This window comes from Haemorhous mexicanus, chromosome 31 (genome assembly GCF_027477595.1).
Source record: "Haemorhous mexicanus isolate bHaeMex1 chromosome 31, bHaeMex1.pri, whole genome shotgun sequence".
NCBI lineage: Eukaryota > Metazoa > Chordata > Aves > Passeriformes > Fringillidae > Haemorhous > Haemorhous mexicanus.
This window is the reverse complement of record NC_082371.1, coordinates 3,123,203-3,140,579: the sequence shown is the minus strand read 5'-3', so window position 1 is coordinate 3,140,579 and position 17,377 is coordinate 3,123,203. Positions and strand designations below refer to the sequence as shown.

The following is a 17,377-nucleotide window of genomic DNA, read 5'->3' as shown; positions in this document are numbered from 1 at the left end:
CTCCCTCAAAAATGCCCCTTCCACCCCAAATATTTTTCTCTCCTCAAAAATACATTTTTCCCCCTAAAAAAGACATCTTGACCCACAAGAAGTTACTTTTCCCTCCCCAAAACTCCACTTTTACTCCCCAAAAATCCACTTCCCACCCCAAAAAAAAAAACTTTCCCCCCCCAAAAAAAACTTTGATGTCCCAAAACTAAATTTTCCACCCCAAAAATAGAACTTTCTCCTCCCCATAAAACCTTTCCTCCCAAAATATCGCTTTTTTTTTCTTTGTAAAAACACATTTTTCACCTCAAAAAAATCCCATTTTTCCCCTCCAAACCTTTTCCCCCCTTTGGATCTCCCTCATCCAACCCCCCCGAGCTAAAAAATGCCAAAAGCTGAGGCGGAAATAGCAAAAATAATTTGAATTTCGCACAAAATCCACCCAAAAAAGCCCCAAAATTTGGGGGGGGGTCGCGCCCCACGCTCCGGGCCTGGAGCACCGGCGCCACCTGGTGGTGACAAGGGGAATGACAGGAAAGGGGACACCAGGGTCACCAAGGGGGGGACGGGGACCCCAGTGGGGGGGCAGGGACCCCAATGCCACCTCAATGTCCCCAAGGGGGAAAAAGGGACCCCAAGGTCACCCCAGTGTCCCCAAGGGGGGAACAGGGACCCCAGTGTCACCCCAGTGTCCCCAAGGGGGGGACAGGGACCCCAATGTCACCCCAGTGTCACCAAGGGGGGACAGAGACCCCAAAGTCACCCCAGTGTCGTGACAGAGACCTCAATGTCACCCCAGTGTCCCCAAGGGGGGGAGAGGGACCCCAATGTCACCCCAGTGTCCCCAAGGGGGGGAGAGGGATCCCAAGGTCACCCCAGTGTCCCCAGGGGGGGAACAGGGACCTCAGTGTCACACCAGTGTCCCCAAGGGGGGGACAGGGACCCCAATGTCACCCCAGTGTCCCCAAGGGGGGAGAGGGATCCCAATGTCACCCCAGGGTCCCCAGGGGGGAAGAGGGACCCCAATGTCACCCCAGTGTCCCCAAGGGGGGGACAGAGACCCCAAGGTCACCCCAGTGTCACCAAGGTGGGGACAGGGACCCCAATGTCACCTCAATGTCCCCAAGGCAGGGACCAGGACCCCAGTGTCCCCAAGGGGACCCCAATGACACCTGGGGGGCAGTGCCCGTTTTGGGGTCAGTGCCCATTTGGGGTGCCCATTTTTGAGGTGCCCATTTTCGGGGTGCCATCGGGGTCAGTGCCCATTTGGGGTACCCACAGGGGTGCCCATTTGGGGGTGCCATTGGGGTCAGTGCCCATTTTCGGGGTACCCACAGGGGTACCCACAGAGGTGCCCCTTTTCAGGGTGCCATTGGGGTCAGTGCCCATTTTCGGGGTGCCATTGGGGTCAGTGCCCATTTTCGGGGTGCCATTGGGGTCAGTGCCCATTTTCGGGGTGCCATTTTCGGGGTACCCACAGGGGTACCCACAGAGGTGCCCATTTTCGGGGTGCCATTGGGGTCAGTGCCCATTTGGGGTGCCCATTTTTGAGGTGCCCATTTTCGGGGTGCCATTGGGGTCAGTGCCCATTTTCGGGGTGCCATTGGGGTCAGTGCCCATTTTCGGGGTGCCATTTTCGGGGTGCCATTTTCGGGGTACCCACAGGGGTACCCACAGAGGTGCCCCTTTTCGGGGTGCCATTGGGTTCAGTGCCCATTTTTGAGGTGCCATTTTCGGGGTACCCACAGGGGTACCCACAGAGGTGCCCATTTGGGGTACCCACAGAGGTGCCCATTTTCGGGGTGCCATTGGGGTCAGTGCCCATTTTCGTGGTGCCCATTTTCGGGGTGCCATTTTCGGGGTGCCATTTTCGGGGTGCCATTTTCGGGATGCCATTTTCGGGGTACCCACAGGGGTACCCACAGAGGTGCCCATTTTCAGGGTGCCATTGGGGTCAGTGCCCATTTGGGGTGCCCATTTTCGGGGTGCCATTTTCAGGGTCAGTGCCCATTTGGGGTACCCACAGGGGTGCCCATTTTCGGGGTGCCATTGGGGTCAGTGCCCATTTTCGGGGTGCCATTTTCAGGGTGCCATTTTCGGGGTGCCATTTTCGGGGTACCCACAGAGGTGCCCATTTTCGGGGTGCCATTGGGGTCAGTGCCCATTTTCGGGGTGCCCATTTTTGGGGTGCCCTTTTCGGGGTGCCATTGGGTTCAGTGCCCATTTTCGGGGTACCCACAGAGGTGCCCATTTGGGGTACCCACAGAGGTGCCCATTTTCGGGGTGCCATTGGGGTCAGTGCCCATTTTCGGGGTACCCACAGAGGTGCCCATTTTCGGGGTGCCATTTTCGGGGTGCCATTTTCGGGGTGCCCATTTGGGGTGCCCATTTTTGAGGTGCCCATTTTGGGTGCCCATTTTCGGGGTGCCCCTTTTCGGGGTGCCCCTTTTCGGGGTGCCCCTTTCTCTTCGGGGTCAGTACACGGCCTCGTCGCCGTTGTCGTCGCTGTCGGGCCCGAAGCTCTCGCCGTTGTCGAAGTAGGACAGCACGTAGTCGGTCTCCTGAGGGGACAGGGGGGACACAGAGGGGACACAGGGTGGCACCGGGGCACCCCCGAGCCCCCCCCCCCCCCACCCCCCAGGTCCCCCCCTTGGCACCTCCTCGTGCTCCTCCTCATCGTACTCCTCCTCCTCCTCCTCCTTGCCCTCTTCCTCCTCCTCCTTCTCCTCCTCCTCCTCGGATGTCACCTCCTCCTCCTTCTTCTCCAGGCTCTGGGGGGGCAGGGGGCGTCACCAGGGGGACAAAAAACCCCAACCCACCCCGGGGAACTTTCTAGAAGAATGCTTTGGATGCTCCCTGAAGGAGTGGCAGGGGCTCTGCTGGGAGCTGAGCAGGCTCAGGAGGGGGAACGGGAATTAGGGAGGGGCTCTGCCCGGCCCGGCTGCCCGGGGAGGCTGGGGCTTGGTGGGGAAAAGAAATCACTGAGCATGAAAATAAATCAGTGAGCATTAAAATAAATCAGTGAACTTTAAAATAAATCAGTGAGCAATAAAATAAATCAGTGATCTTTAAAATAAATCAGTGAGCAATAAAATAAAACATTGATCTTAAAAATAAATCAGTGTTTGGTCATTAAAATAAATCATTGAGCATTAAAAGAAATTATTGAGCAATAAAATAAAACATTGAGCATTAAAATAAATCATTGAGCATTAAAATAAATCATTGAGCATTAAAATAAATCAGTGATCTTTAAAATAAATCAGTGAGCAATAAAATAAATCAGTGATCTTTAAAATAAATCATTGATCATTAAAATAAATCAGTGAGCAATAAAATAAATCAGTGAGCATGAAAATAAATCATTGGGCAATAAAATAAATCAGTGATCTTTAAAATAAATCAGTGATCTTTAAAAAAAATCATTGGGCATTAAAATAAATCATTGAGCAATGAAGTAAATCATTGAGCAATGAAGTAAATCAGTGATCTTTAAAATAAATCACTGAGCATTAAAAGAAAACACTGAGCAATAAAATAAATCAGTGATCTTTAAAATAAATCAGTGAGCAATAAAATAAATCAGTGATCTTTAAAATAAATCATTGAGCAATAAATAAATCAGTGAGCAATAAAATAAATCATTGAACTTTAAAATAAATCAGTGATCTTTAAAATAAATCATTGATCTTTAAAATAATTCAGTGAGCAATAAAATAAATCAGTGAGCATGAAAATAAATCATTGAGCAATAAAATAAATCAGTGATCTTTAAAATAAATCATTGATCTTTAAAATAAATCAGTGAGCAATAAAATAAATCAGTGAGCAATGAAATAAATCATTGATCTTTAAAATAAATCAGTGATCTTTAAAATAAATGATTGATCATTAAAAGAAATCATTGAGCAATAAAATAAATCATTGATCTTTAAAATAAATCAGTGATCTTTAAAATAAATCAGTGAGCAATGACGTAAATCATTGAGCATTAAAATAAATCATTGAGCATTAAAAGAAATCACTGAGCATTAAAATAAATTATTGATCTTTAAAATAAATCATTGAGCAATAAAATAAATCAGTGATCTTTAAAATAAATCAGTGTTTGGTCATTAAAATAAATCATTGAGCATTAAAAGAAATCATTGAGCAATAAAATAAATCATTGGTCATTAAAATAAATCACTGATCTTTAAAAGAAATCATTGAGCATTAAAATAAATCATTGAGCAATAAAATAAATCAGTGAGCATGAAAATAAATCATTGATATTTAAAATATATCATTGAGCATTAAAATAAATCATTGAGCAATAAAATAAATCAGTGAGCATGAAAATAAATCATTGGGCAATAAAATAAATCAGTGTTTGGTCATTAAAATAAATCATTGAGCATTAAAATAAATCATTGATCTTTAAAATAGAGTAATAAAGAGGATTTTAAAGATAGAGTATGATAGAGTAATAAAGAGTATTTTTAAAAGAGTATGATAGAGTAATAAAGAGGATTTTTAAAATGGAGTATGATAGAGTAATAAAGAAGATTTTTAAAATAGAGTATGATAGAGTAATAAAGAGTATTTTAAAATATAATATAGTTTAATAAATGAAAAAATAGAATTTTAAAGATAGAGTATGATAGAGTACTAAGGAGGATTTTTAGATGTAATATAGCATGGCAGAGTAATAAAGAGTATTTTAAAATATAATATAGGTTAATAAATGAAAAAATAGAATTTTAAAGATAGAGTATGATAGAGTAATAGAGTATTTTAAAAAGAGTATGATAGAGTCCTAAGGAGGATTTTTAGCTCTAATATAGCATGATAGAGTAATAAAGAGTATTTAAAAATATAATATAGGTTAATAAATGAAAAAATAGAATTTTAAAGATAGAGTATGATAGAGTGATAGAGTATTTTAAAATAGAGTATGATAGAGCACTAAGGAGGATTTTTAGCTCTAATATAGCATGGTAGAGCAATAAAGAGTATTTTAAAATATAATATAGTTTAATAAATGAAAAAATAGAATTTTAGAGTATGACAGAGTAATAAAGAGGATTTTAATGATAGAGTATGATAGAGTACTAAAGAGGATTTTTTTAATGGAGTATGATAGAGTAATAAAGAGTATTTTAAAATATAATATAGTTTAATAAATGAAAAAATAGAATTTTAAAAATAGAGTATGATAGAGTCCTAAGGAGGATTTTTAGCTCTAATATATCTTGGTAGAGTAATAAAGAGTATTTTAAAATATAATATAGTTTAATAAATGAAAAAATAGAATTTTAAAGATAGAGTTATGATAGAGTAATAAAGAGGATTTTAAAAAGAGTATGATAGAGTAATAAAGAGGATTTTAAAATTAAAGTATGATAGAGTACTAAAGAGGATTTTGAAGATAGAGTATGACAGAGTCCTAAGGAGGATTTTTAGCTCTAATATAGCATGGCAGAGTAATAAGGAGTATTTTAAAATATAATATAGTTTAATAAATGAAAAAATAGAATTTTAAAGATAGAGTATGATAGAGTGATAAAGAGGATTTTAAAGATAGAGTATGACAGAGTAATAAAGAGGATTTTAAAGATAGAGTATGATAGAGTAATAAAGAGGATTTTTTAAATGGAGTATGCTAGAGTACTAAAGAGGATTTTAAAATTAAAGTATGATAGAGTACTACAGAGGATTTTAAAGATAGAGTTATGATAGAGTAATAAAGAGGATTTTAAAAAGAGTATGAAAGAGTAATAAAGAGGATTTTAAAAATGGAGTATGATAGAGTAATAAAGAGTATTTTTAAAATAGAGTATGATAGAGTACTAAAGAGGATTTTAAAGATAGAGTATGACAGAGTACTAAGGAGGATTTTTAAAATGGAGTATGATAGAGTAATAAAGAGGATTTTAAAATATAATATAGGTTAATAAATGAAAAAATAGAATTTTAAAAATAAAGTATGATAGAGTAATAAAGAGGATTTTTAAAAGAGTATGATAGAGTAATAAAGTGGATTTTTAAAATAGAGTATGACAGAGTACTAAGGAGGATTTTTAGCTCTAATATAGCATGGCAGAGTAATAAAGAGTATTTAAAAATATAATATAGGTGAATAAATGAAAAAATAGAATTTTAAAGATAGAGTATGACAGAGTACTAAAGAGGATTTTGAAGATAGAGTATGATAGAGTACTAAGGAGGATTTTAAAGATAGAGTATGATAGAGTAATAAAGAGGATTTTAAAAATAGAGTATGATAGAGTCCTAAGGAGGATTTTTAGCTCTAATATAGCATGGTAGAGTAATAAAGAGTATTTTAAAATATAATATAGGTTAATAAATGAAAAAATAGAATTTTAGGGTATGACAGAGTAATAAAGAGGATTTTAATGATAGAGTATGACAGAGTACTAAAGAGGATTTTTTTAATGGAGTATGATAGAGTAATAAAGAGTATTTTAAAATATAATATAGTTTAATAAATGAAAAAATAGAATTTAAAAAATAGAGTATGATAGAGTACTAAGGAGGATTTTTAGATGTAATATAGCATGATAGAGTAATAAAGAGTATTTTAAAATATAATATAGGTTAATAAATGAAAAAATATAATTTTAAAGATAGAGTATGATAGAGTAATAAAGAGGATTTTAAAAATAGAGTATGACAGAGTACTAAGGAGGATTTTTAGCTCTAATATAGCATGGTAGAGTAATAAATAGTATTTAAAAATATAATATAGGTTAATAAATGAAAAAATAGAATTTTAAAGATAGAGTATGATAGAGTAATAAAGAGGATTTTTAAAATGGAGTATGATAGAGTACTAAAGAGGATTTTAAAAATAGAGTATGACAGAGTAATAAAGAGGATTTTCAAATATAATATAGTATGATAGATTAATAAATAGTATTTTAAATATAATATAGGTTAATAAATGAAAAAATAGGATTTTAAAAATAGAGTATGATAGAGTAATAAATAGTATTTTAAAGATAGAGTATGATAGAGTCCTAAGGAGGATTTTTAGCTCTAATATAGCATGGTAGAGTATTTTAAAATATAATATAGGTTAATAAATGAAAAAATAGAATTTTAAAGATAGAGTACCTCCAGCTTCCTGATGGCCTCCTCCTTGTCCAGTGCCACCTGCTGCTTGGGGACAGGGCCAGGGGTGCCTGGGGGGGGGGCACAGGGCACTGTCACCCCCCCCCCCCCGAGGGGACACTGGGGGGGACACACGGAGGGGGAGGGGCAGGGCGGGGTCACTCACGGCCCCTGCGCGGGCGCCGCACGCGGATCCGCAGCTCGCGCGGCAGCCGCCGCCAGTCTGGGGGGAAAAGGGGCAAAATTGGGGCTCAGCTGGGGCTGGGGGGGACCCCAAAACACCCCAGGGGACCCTGGGGACCCGCCCCTGTCCCCTCCGTGTCCCCCACCTGGGTTCCAGTCGATGGCGTTGTCCACAGGGCTGGAGAGCTGGTACTTGTCAGAGTAGCGCTCGATGTCTGCGGGGACACGGCGGGTGGGGACACGCTGGGGGGTGGGGACACTCTGGGGGGGTGGGGACATTCTGGGGGGATTTGGGGACATTCTGGGGGGGTTGGGGACACTCTGGGGGGATTTGGGGACATTCTGGGGGGTTGGGGACACTCTAGGGGGGATTTGGGGACATTCTGGGGGCGTTGGGGACACTCTGGGGGGGATCTGGGGACATTCTGGGGGGGTTTGGGGACATTCTGGGGGGTTGGGAACATTCGGGGGGACTTAGGGACACTTTGGGGGGGATTTGGGGACACTCTGGCGGGTGGGAACACTCTGGGGGGGTTTGGGACATTCTGGGGGGTTGGGGACACTCTGGGGGGATTTGGGGACATTCTGGGGGGGTGGGGACACTTTGGGGGGGTTGGGGACATTCTGGGGGGGTTTGGGGACACTCTGGGGGGGTTGGGGACATTCTAGGGGGATTTGGGGACACTCTAGGGGGGGTTGGGGACACTCTGGGGGGTGGGGACACTCTGGGGGGATTTGGGGACACTCTGGGGGTTGGGGACACTCTGGGGGGGATTTGGGGACATTCTGGGGGCATTGGGGACACTCTAGGGGGGATTTGGGGACACTCTGGGGGATTGGGGACACTCTGGGGGGGATTTGGGGACATTCTGGGGGGTTGGGGACATTCTAGGGGGGATTTGGGGACATTCTGGGGGGGATTTGGGGACACTCTGGGGGACTTAGGGACACTCTGGGGGGGATTTGGGGACATTCTGGGGGCATTGGGGACACTCTAGGGGGGATTTGGGGACACTCTGGGGGATTGGGGACACTCTGGGGGGGATTTGGGGACATTCTGGGGGGTTGGGGACATTCTAGGGGGGATTTGGAGACATTCTGGGGGGGTTGGGGACACTCTGGGGGGGATTTGGGGACATTCTAGGGGGATTTGGGGACACTCTGGGGGGGTTGGGGACATTCTGGGGGGGTTTGGGGACACTCTGGGGGGTGGGGGACACTCTGGGGGGGTGGGGACACTCTGGGGGGTTGGGGACACTCTGGGGGTGGGGACACTCTGGGGGGGATTTGGGGACACTCTGGGGGGGGTGGGACACTCTGGGGGGGGTTTGGGACATTTTGGGGGGGTGCGGACACTCTGGGGGGGTTTGGGGACACTCTGGAGGGGTTGGGGACACCTCTGGGGGGGGTTGGGGACACTCTGGGGGGGTTTGGGGACACTCTGGGGGTTGGGGACACTCTGGGGGGATTTGGGGGACACTTTGGGGGGTTGGGGCCATTCTGGGGGGATTTGGGGACATTCTGGGGGGATTTGGGGACATTCTGGGGGACTTAGGGACACTCTGGGGGGATTTGGGGACACTCTGGGGGCGTTGGGGACACTCTGGGGGGGGTTTGGGGACACTCTGGGGGTTGGGGACACTCTGGGGGGGTTGGGGACACTCTGGGGGGATTTGGGGACATTCTGGGGGGATTTGGGGACATTCTGGGGGGGGGTTGGGACACTTTGGGGAGCTGGGGACACTCTGGAGGGCTGGGGACACTTTGGAAGGGTTGGGGACACGGGGGGTTGGGGGACACTCTGGGGGGGTTGGGGACATTCTGGGGGGTTGGGGATATTCTGGGGGATTTGGGGACACTCTGGGGATTTGGGGACATTCGGTGGGACTTAGGGACACTTTGGGGGGACTTAGGGACACTTTGGGGAGGTTTGGGGACATTTTGGGGGGGTTGGGAACACTGGGAGGGATTTGGGGACACTCTGGGGGGGTTTGGAACACTCTGGAGGGTTGGGGACATTCTGGGGGGGTTGGGGACACTCTGGGGGGATTTGGGGACACTCCAGGGGGATTTGGGGACATCCCCCCGGGGATGGATGGATGGATGGATGATGGCACGAGGTGGTGCAGGTGGGGGGAAGAAAATGGGGGGGATAAAATGGGGAAAAAATAATGGGAAAAATAAAAAGGGAGAATAAAAAATGGGAAAAAATAATGGGGGGATAAAATGGGGGGAATAAAAAATGGGAATAAATAATGGGAGAAATAAAATGGGGGAATAAAAAATGGGAATAAATAATGGGGGGATAAAATGGGGGGATAAAAAATGGGAATAAATAATGGGGGGATAAAATGGGGGGAATAAATAATTGGAATAAATAATGGGAGAAATAAAATGGGGGAATAAAAAATGGGAATAAATAATGGGGGGATAAAATGGGGGGATAAAAAATGGGAATAAATAATAGGAGAAATAAAATGGGGGAATAAAAAATGGGAAAAAATAATGGGGGGATAAAATGGGGGGAATAAAAAATGGGAAAAAATAATGGGGGGATAAAATGGGGGAATAAAAAATGGGAATAAATAATGGGAGAAATAAAATGGGGGAATAAAAAATGGGAAAAAATAATGGGGGGATAAAATGGGGGAATAAATAATGGGAATAAATAATGGGAGAAATAAAATGGGGGAATAAAAAATGGGAATAAATAATGGGGGGATAAAATGGGGGAATAAAAAATGGGAATAAATAATGGGGGGATAAAACGGGGGAATAAAAAATGGGAATAAATAATGGGGGGATAAAACGGGGGAATAAAAAATGGGAATAAATAATGGGGGGATAAAATGGGGGGATAAAAAATGGGAATAAATAATGGGGGGATAAAATGGGGGAATAAATAATGGGAATAAAATGGGAATTAAATGGTGGGGGGGAACAAAATGGGGGTGAATAAAAAATGGGGGAATGAAATGGGAGGAATGAAATGGGGGGGAAGAAAATGGGGGATAAATAATGGGGGGATAAAATGGGGGGGAATAAATAATGGGAATAAAATGGGAATGAAATGGGGGGGAGTAAAATGGAGGGGATAAACAATGGGAATGAAATGGGAATAAAACAGGGGGATAAAATGGGGAGAATAAAAATAGGGGGAATAAAATGGGGGATAAATAATGGGGGATAAATAATGGGGGGGGATAAAACGGGGGGGAATAAATAATGGGAATAAAATGGGAATTAAATGGTGGGAGGGGGAACAAAATGGGGGGAATAAAAAATGGGGGGATGAAATGGGGGAATAAATAATGGGGGGGATTAAATGGGGGGGAATAAATAATGGGAATGAAATGGGAATGAAATGGGGGGGAGTAAAATGGAGGGGATAAACAATGGGAATGAAATGGGAATAAAACAGGGGGATAAAATGGGGAGAATAAATAAAATGGGGAATAAAATGGGGGGGAAATAATGGGGGATAAATAATGGGGGGGGATAAAACGGGGGGAATAAATAATGGGAATAAAATGGGAATTAAATGGTGGGAGGGGGAACAAAATGGGGGGAATAAAAAATGGGGGAATGAAATGGGGGAATAAATAATGGGGGGGATTAAATGGGGGGGAATAAATAATGGGAATGAAATGGGAATAAAACGGGGATAAAATGGTGAGAATAATTAATAGGGGGAATCAAATGGGGGGAATAAAATAGGGAATAAATTTTGGGGGGATAAAACGGGGGGAAATAAATAATGGGAATAAAATGGGAATTAAATGGTGGGGGGAGCAAAATGGGGGTGAATAAAAAATGGGGGGATGAAATGGAAGGAATGAAATGGGGGGAAGAAAATGGGGGAATAAATAATGGGGGGATAAAATGGGGGGAATAAATAATGGGAATGAAATGGGAATGAAATGGGGGGGAGAAAAATGGAGGGGATAAACAATGGGAATGAAATGGGAAAAAAAACAGGGGGATAAAATGGGGAGAATAAATAAAATGGGGAATAAAATGGGGGGGTAATAATGGGGGATAAATAATGGGGGGGGATAAAACGGGGGGGAATAAATAATGGGAATAAAATGGGAATTAAATGGTGGGAGGGGGAACAAAATGGGGGGAATAAAAAATGGGGGAATGAAATGGGGGAATAAATAATGGGGGGGATTAAATGGGGGGGAATAAATAATGGGAATGAAATGGGAATAAAACGGGGATAAAATGGTGAGAATAATTAATAGGGGGAATCAAATGGGGGGAATAAAATAGGGAATAAATTTTGGGGGGATAAAATGGGGGAAATAAATAATGGGAATAAAATGGGAATTAAATGGTGGGGGGAGCAAAATGGGGGTGAATAAAAAATGGGGGGATGAAATGGAAGGAATGAAATGGGGGGAAGAAAATGGGGGAATAAATAATGGGGGGGACAAAATGGGGGGGAATAAATAATGGGAATGAAATGGGAATAAAACGGGGATAAAATGGGGAGAATAATTAATAGGGGGAATAAAATGGGGGGAATAAAATAGGGAATAAATTTTGGGGGGATAAAATGGGGGAAATAAATAATGGGAATAAAATGGGAATTAAATGGTGGGGGGGGAACAAAATGGGGGTGAATAAAAAACGGGGGGATGAAATGGGGGAATAAATAATGGGGGGATAAAATAGGGGGAATAAATAATGGGAATGAAATGGGAATAAAACGGGGATAAAATGGGGAGAATAATTAATAATGGGAATAAAATGGGAATTAAATGGTGGGAGGGAACAAAATGGGGGGAATAAAAAATGGGGGAATGAAATGGGGGAATAAATAATGGGGGGGATTAAATGGGGGGGAATAAATAATGGGAATGAAATGGGAATAAAACGGGGATAAAATGGGGAGAATAATTAATAGGGGGAATCAAATGGGGGGAATAAAATAGGGAATAAATTTTGGGGGGATAAAATGGGGGAAATAAATAATGGGGGGATAAAATAGGGGGAATAAATAATGGGAATGAAATGGGAATGAAATGGGGGGGAGTAAAATGGAGGGGATAAACAATGGGAATGAAATGGGAATAAAACAGGGGGATAAAATGGGGAGAATAAATAAAATGGGGAATAAAATGGGGGGGTAATAATGGGGGATAAATAATGGGGGGGGATAAAATGGGGGAATAATGGGAATAAATAATGGGAATAAAATGGGAATTAAATGGTGGGGGGAGCAAAATGGGGGGAATAAAAAATGGGGGAATGAAATGGGGGAATAAATAATGGGGGGATAAAATGGGGGGGGAATAAATAATGGGAATGAAATGGAAATAAAACGGGGATAAAATGGGGAGAATAAATAAAATGGAGGGGTAATAAAATGGGGGGGAAATAATGGGGGGCTAAAACAGGGGATAAATAATGGGAATAAAATGGGAATTAAACGGTGGTGGTGGGGGAAATAAAAAATGGGGGGAATGAAATGGGAGGGCTGGGGGCTGCAGGGGAGCTCTGGAGCAGCCCCGGACCCGCAGCCCGGGACCAGCCCGGTCCCGAGCCCCGCCCTCCCCCGGGGCACAGCGCAGGGCGGGCCCGGTGCCGCCGGTGGGCGGGCCCGGTGCTGCCGGTACCTCTGCGGGGCGCCCCCGGTTTGACGAAGTACGGGAGCCCCTTCATGGCCCGGCGCAGCTCCTGCTTCAGGGCCAGCATGTACTCGGCCTCCTCGCCCCCGGGCAGCGGCGCGGCGCGGCGCTCCAGCACCTGCGGGACGGAGGGAGCGAGGGGAGAGGAGGGGGCGGCATTAAAAGGTCATTAACGGGGGGGTTTGATCACTAGAATATGCTAATATGTACTAATACTGTGAGTAATTGATCATTAAAATGTCATTAACGGGGGGGTTTGATCACTAGAATATACTAATATATACTAATACTGTGAGTAATTGATCATTAAAATGTCATTAACGGGGGGGTTGGATCACTAGAATATGCTAATATGTACTAATACTGTGAGTAATTGATCATTAAAATGTCATTTACGGGGGGATTTGATCACTAGAACATACTAATATATACTAATACTGTGAGTAATTGATCATTAAAATATCATTAATGTGAGGATTTGATCACTAGAACATACTAATATGTACTAATACTGTGAGTAATTGATCATTAAAAGGTCATTAACGGGGGGATTTGATCACTAGAACATACTAATATGCACTAATATATACTGATGCTGTGAGTAATTGATCATTAAAATGTCATTAATGTGAGGATTTGATCACTAGAACATACTAATATATACTAATATGTACTAATACTGTGAGTAATTGATCATTAAAATATCATTAACATGAGGATTTGATCATTGGCTATGAGTATCTGATCATTAAAATGTCATTAACATGAGCATTTGATCACTAGAACATACTAATATACACTAATACTATGAGTATTTTATCATTAATATATCATTAACATGAGGATTTGATCATTGGCCATGAGTATTTTATCATTAAAAGGTCATTAACGGGGGGATTTGATCACTAGAACATACTAATATATACTAATACTGTGAGTAATTGATCATTAAAATATCATTAATGTGAGGATTTGATCACTAGAACATACTAATATATACTAATACTATGAGTATTTGATCATTACAATATCATTAACGTGAGTGTTTGATCATTAGCTATGAGTATTTTATCATTTAAATGTCATTAACATGAGGATTTGATCATTGGCCGTGAGGATCTGATCATTAAAATGTCATTAACGGGGGGATTTGATCACTACAATATACTAATATATACTAATATATACTAATACTATGAGTATTTGATCATTAAAATGTCATTAACGGGGCGATTTGATCACTAGAATATACTAATATATATTAATACTGTGAGTAATTAATCATTAAAATGTCATTAACGGGGGGATTTGATCACTAGAACATACTAATATATACTAATACTGTGAGCAATTGATCATTAAAATGTCATTAACGGGGGGATTTGATCACTAGAACATACTAATATATACTAATACTGTGAGTACTTGATCATTAAAATGTCATTAACGGGGGGATTTGATCACTAGAACATACTAATATGTACTAATACTGTGAGTAATTGATCATTAAAATGTCATTAACGGGGGCATTTGATCACTAGAACATACTAATATATACTAATATATACTAATACTATGAGTATTTGATCATTAAGATATCATTAACGGGGGGATTTGATCACTATAATATACTAATATATACTAATACTGTGAGTAATTGATCATTAAAATGTCATTAACGGGGGGATTCGATCACTAGAACATACTAATATATACTAATACTGTGAGTATTTGATCATTAAAATGTCATTAATGGGAGGATTTGATCACTATACTATACTAATATATACTAATATATACTAATACTGTGAGTAATTGATCATTAAAATATCATTAACGTGAGTGTTTGGTCATTAAAATGTCATTAAAATGAGTGTTTGATTATTGGCTATGAATATTTTATCATTAAAACATCATTAACATGAGGATTTGATCATTAAAATGTCATTAAAGTGAGTGTTTGATCACTGGCTTTTGGCAAATATTGAAATGAAAGTTGTGAGCGTTGGGGTGGAAAGGGATGCTGGGCTGATTTTCTTAAGTAGTGTGGTTTGGTTATATATATATATAAAAAAAAATATATATATAAAACACATATATATATACGTTATTTATAATATAATATTAAATTATTATAATATATGTTATATAATATATAATCTATATTCTACATTCTATATTATTTATTATATATTATATTTTATATATTATGTATCACATATGTTCTATATTAAATATCATACACCATATATATAATATATCATATATATTATGTATTATATATTATATTATTAGTATCATATCATTAATTATATTACTATATCATTATCTTGTTTATTATTATTTATTAGCATTCTATCATTTATTACTATATCATTATACTATTATATAATCTATCATTATTTATTAATAGTCTTTATTATTACTATAGTATTTAATATTTTGTTTATTATTATTATTACTACTATTATTATTATTACTATTATTATACGATTAAATATTGTTACTATATATTATTATTACTATTATATCACATTATATCATATATAATATATAATATGGAATATAATATATATATATTATATAATATATAATATTATATAATATTATAATATATATAATATTCCATATTATATATGATTATGATATGATATGATATGATATGATATGATATAATATAATATGAGAAAATTATATATAATATATTATATATAATAATACACAATTTTTATTTCTTAATAATATTAGATATGATAATTAGATGTAATAATAATTAGATAGGATAATATATAATAATATATAATGTAATATAATAAAATATAATATAATATAATATAATATATAATAATATATAATACATAATATAATATATTATATAATAAAATAAAATGAAATATAATAATATATAATATAATAATATATAATAAAACATAATATAATATATAATAATATATAATACATAATATAATATATGATATAATAAAATATTGTGTAATGAAATATAATATAATATATAATATAATGAAATATAATAATAAATAATATGATTATATATAATATAACAATATATAATATAATATAATATAATATAATATAATATAATATAATATAATATAATATAATATAATATAATATAATATAATGATATAACAACATAATACTATACTATAGTATACTATAATATACTATAATATAATTTAATTTAATATAATATAATATAATATAATATAATAATATAATACTATACTATACTATACTATACTATAATATAATGTAATATAATATAATATAATGTAATGTAATGTAATATAATATAATATAATATAATATAATATAATATAATATAATATAATATAATATAATATAATATAATATAATATAATATAATATAATATAATATAATATCATATAATATCATATAATATAATCATATAATAATACTATACTATACTACAATATAATATACTATACTACAATATAATATAATATAATATAATATAATATAATATAATATAATATAATATAATATAATATAATATAATATAATATCATATCATATCATATCATATCATATCATATCATATAATATCATATAATATCATATAATATCATATAATATCAATAATATTAAAAATATAATATAATAATATAATAATAAAAATAAATTAAAATAAAATAAAATAAAAACAACAATAATAACAATAATAATAAAACTTTTAAAATGTTAAGAACCATCCGACCGGCGTTTTGCGAATCCGCCGGGACTCACCGGGAAGAGCGGCGCGGGCTGCAGGGTGGGCGGCGGCAGCGCGTCGCCCTTCCCGATGCCCACGGCCTCCACGTTGAACGTCATCTGCCCCCGGCCCCGGCCGCGCCCCCGGCCCGCCATGGCGCCCCCGGCCCGCTGCGGGCAACGGCGACACCGCTCTGCCCGGGGCCGGTGCTGCCCGGCCCGCTTCGCCTCGGGCCGGTCCCGGTGCTGCCCGGCCCGCTTCGCCTCGGGCCGGTCCCGGTGCTGCCCGGCCCGCTTCGCCTCGGGCCGGTCCCGGGGCCTCTCTCACTCTCTCGGTTCTGCTCATCCCCACCCCGAGCAGGGTTATCCGCCGTCCCGGTTCCACCCGGTGCTCCCCGCTGTCGTTTCTTTCCCCTCCCCGAAGCTGCTGCCGGTGCTGATGGCAGTCCCGGTGGCCCTCCCGGTCCCCGTGTCCCCTCGTACCCCATTCCCGGTCCCGGTATCCCCTCACAGCCCATTCCCGGTCCCGATATCCATTCAAACCCCCATTCCCGGTCCCGGTATCCCCTCACAGCCCAGTCCCGGTCCCGGTATCCCCTCATACCCCATTCCCGGTCCCGGTATCCCCTCACAGCCCATTCCCGGTCCCGGTATCCCCTCGTATCCCATTCTCGGTCCCGATATCCCCTCACAGCCCATTCCCGGTCCCCGTGTCCCCTCG

At 39.8% G+C, this 17,377-nt stretch overlaps 1 protein-coding gene across 2 annotated transcripts; it reads right to left on the bottom strand.

Annotated features, from left to right (window-relative positions):
* Positions 1 to 395: 395 nt before the first annotated feature.
* Positions 396 to 17,226, bottom strand: POLR3GL (RNA polymerase III subunit GL). 2 transcript variants are annotated; one of them, XR_009489841.1, is made up of 9 exons: positions 16,693 to 17,226; positions 12,912 to 13,041; positions 7,434 to 7,502; positions 7,271 to 7,327; positions 7,108 to 7,175; positions 2,646 to 2,759; positions 2,434 to 2,549; positions 673 to 2,375; positions 396 to 592 (listed from the first exon to the last, which is right to left on the bottom strand). XR_009489841.1 is itself a non-coding variant. In XM_059871245.1 (7 exons), the coding sequence occupies exons 1-7, from the start codon at positions 16,810 to 16,812 to the stop codon at positions 2,463 to 2,465; spliced, it is 645 nt and encodes a 214-aa protein (XP_059727228.1). In that variant the 5' UTR covers positions 16,813 to 17,210; the 3' UTR covers positions 2,382 to 2,462. The 2 variants fall into 2 exon arrangements, 1 of the variants encoding a protein (XP_059727228.1); XM_059871245.1 differs by lacking the exons at positions 396 to 592; positions 673 to 2,375 and having other exon boundaries at positions 2,382 to 2,549; positions 16,693 to 17,210.
* Between the last annotated feature and the right edge of the window lie 151 nt (positions 17,227 to 17,377).

Bases quoted from the DNA above. Each gene is read 5' to 3' on its own strand.
- POLR3GL (XM_059871245.1), bottom strand. From the start codon at position 16,812: ATGGCGGGCCGGGGGCGCGGCCGGGGCCGGGGGCAGATGACGTTCAAC. The intron at 7,503-12,911 runs GTACCGGCAGCA...GTGTCCCCGCAG, and splicing joins ACCGGGGGCGCCCCGCAGAG to ACATCGAGCGCTACTCTGAC. The intron at 7,176-7,270 runs GTGAGTGACCCC...CCCCCCCCCCAG, and splicing joins GCGGCGCCCGCGCAGGGGCC to GCACCCCTGGCCCTGTCCCC.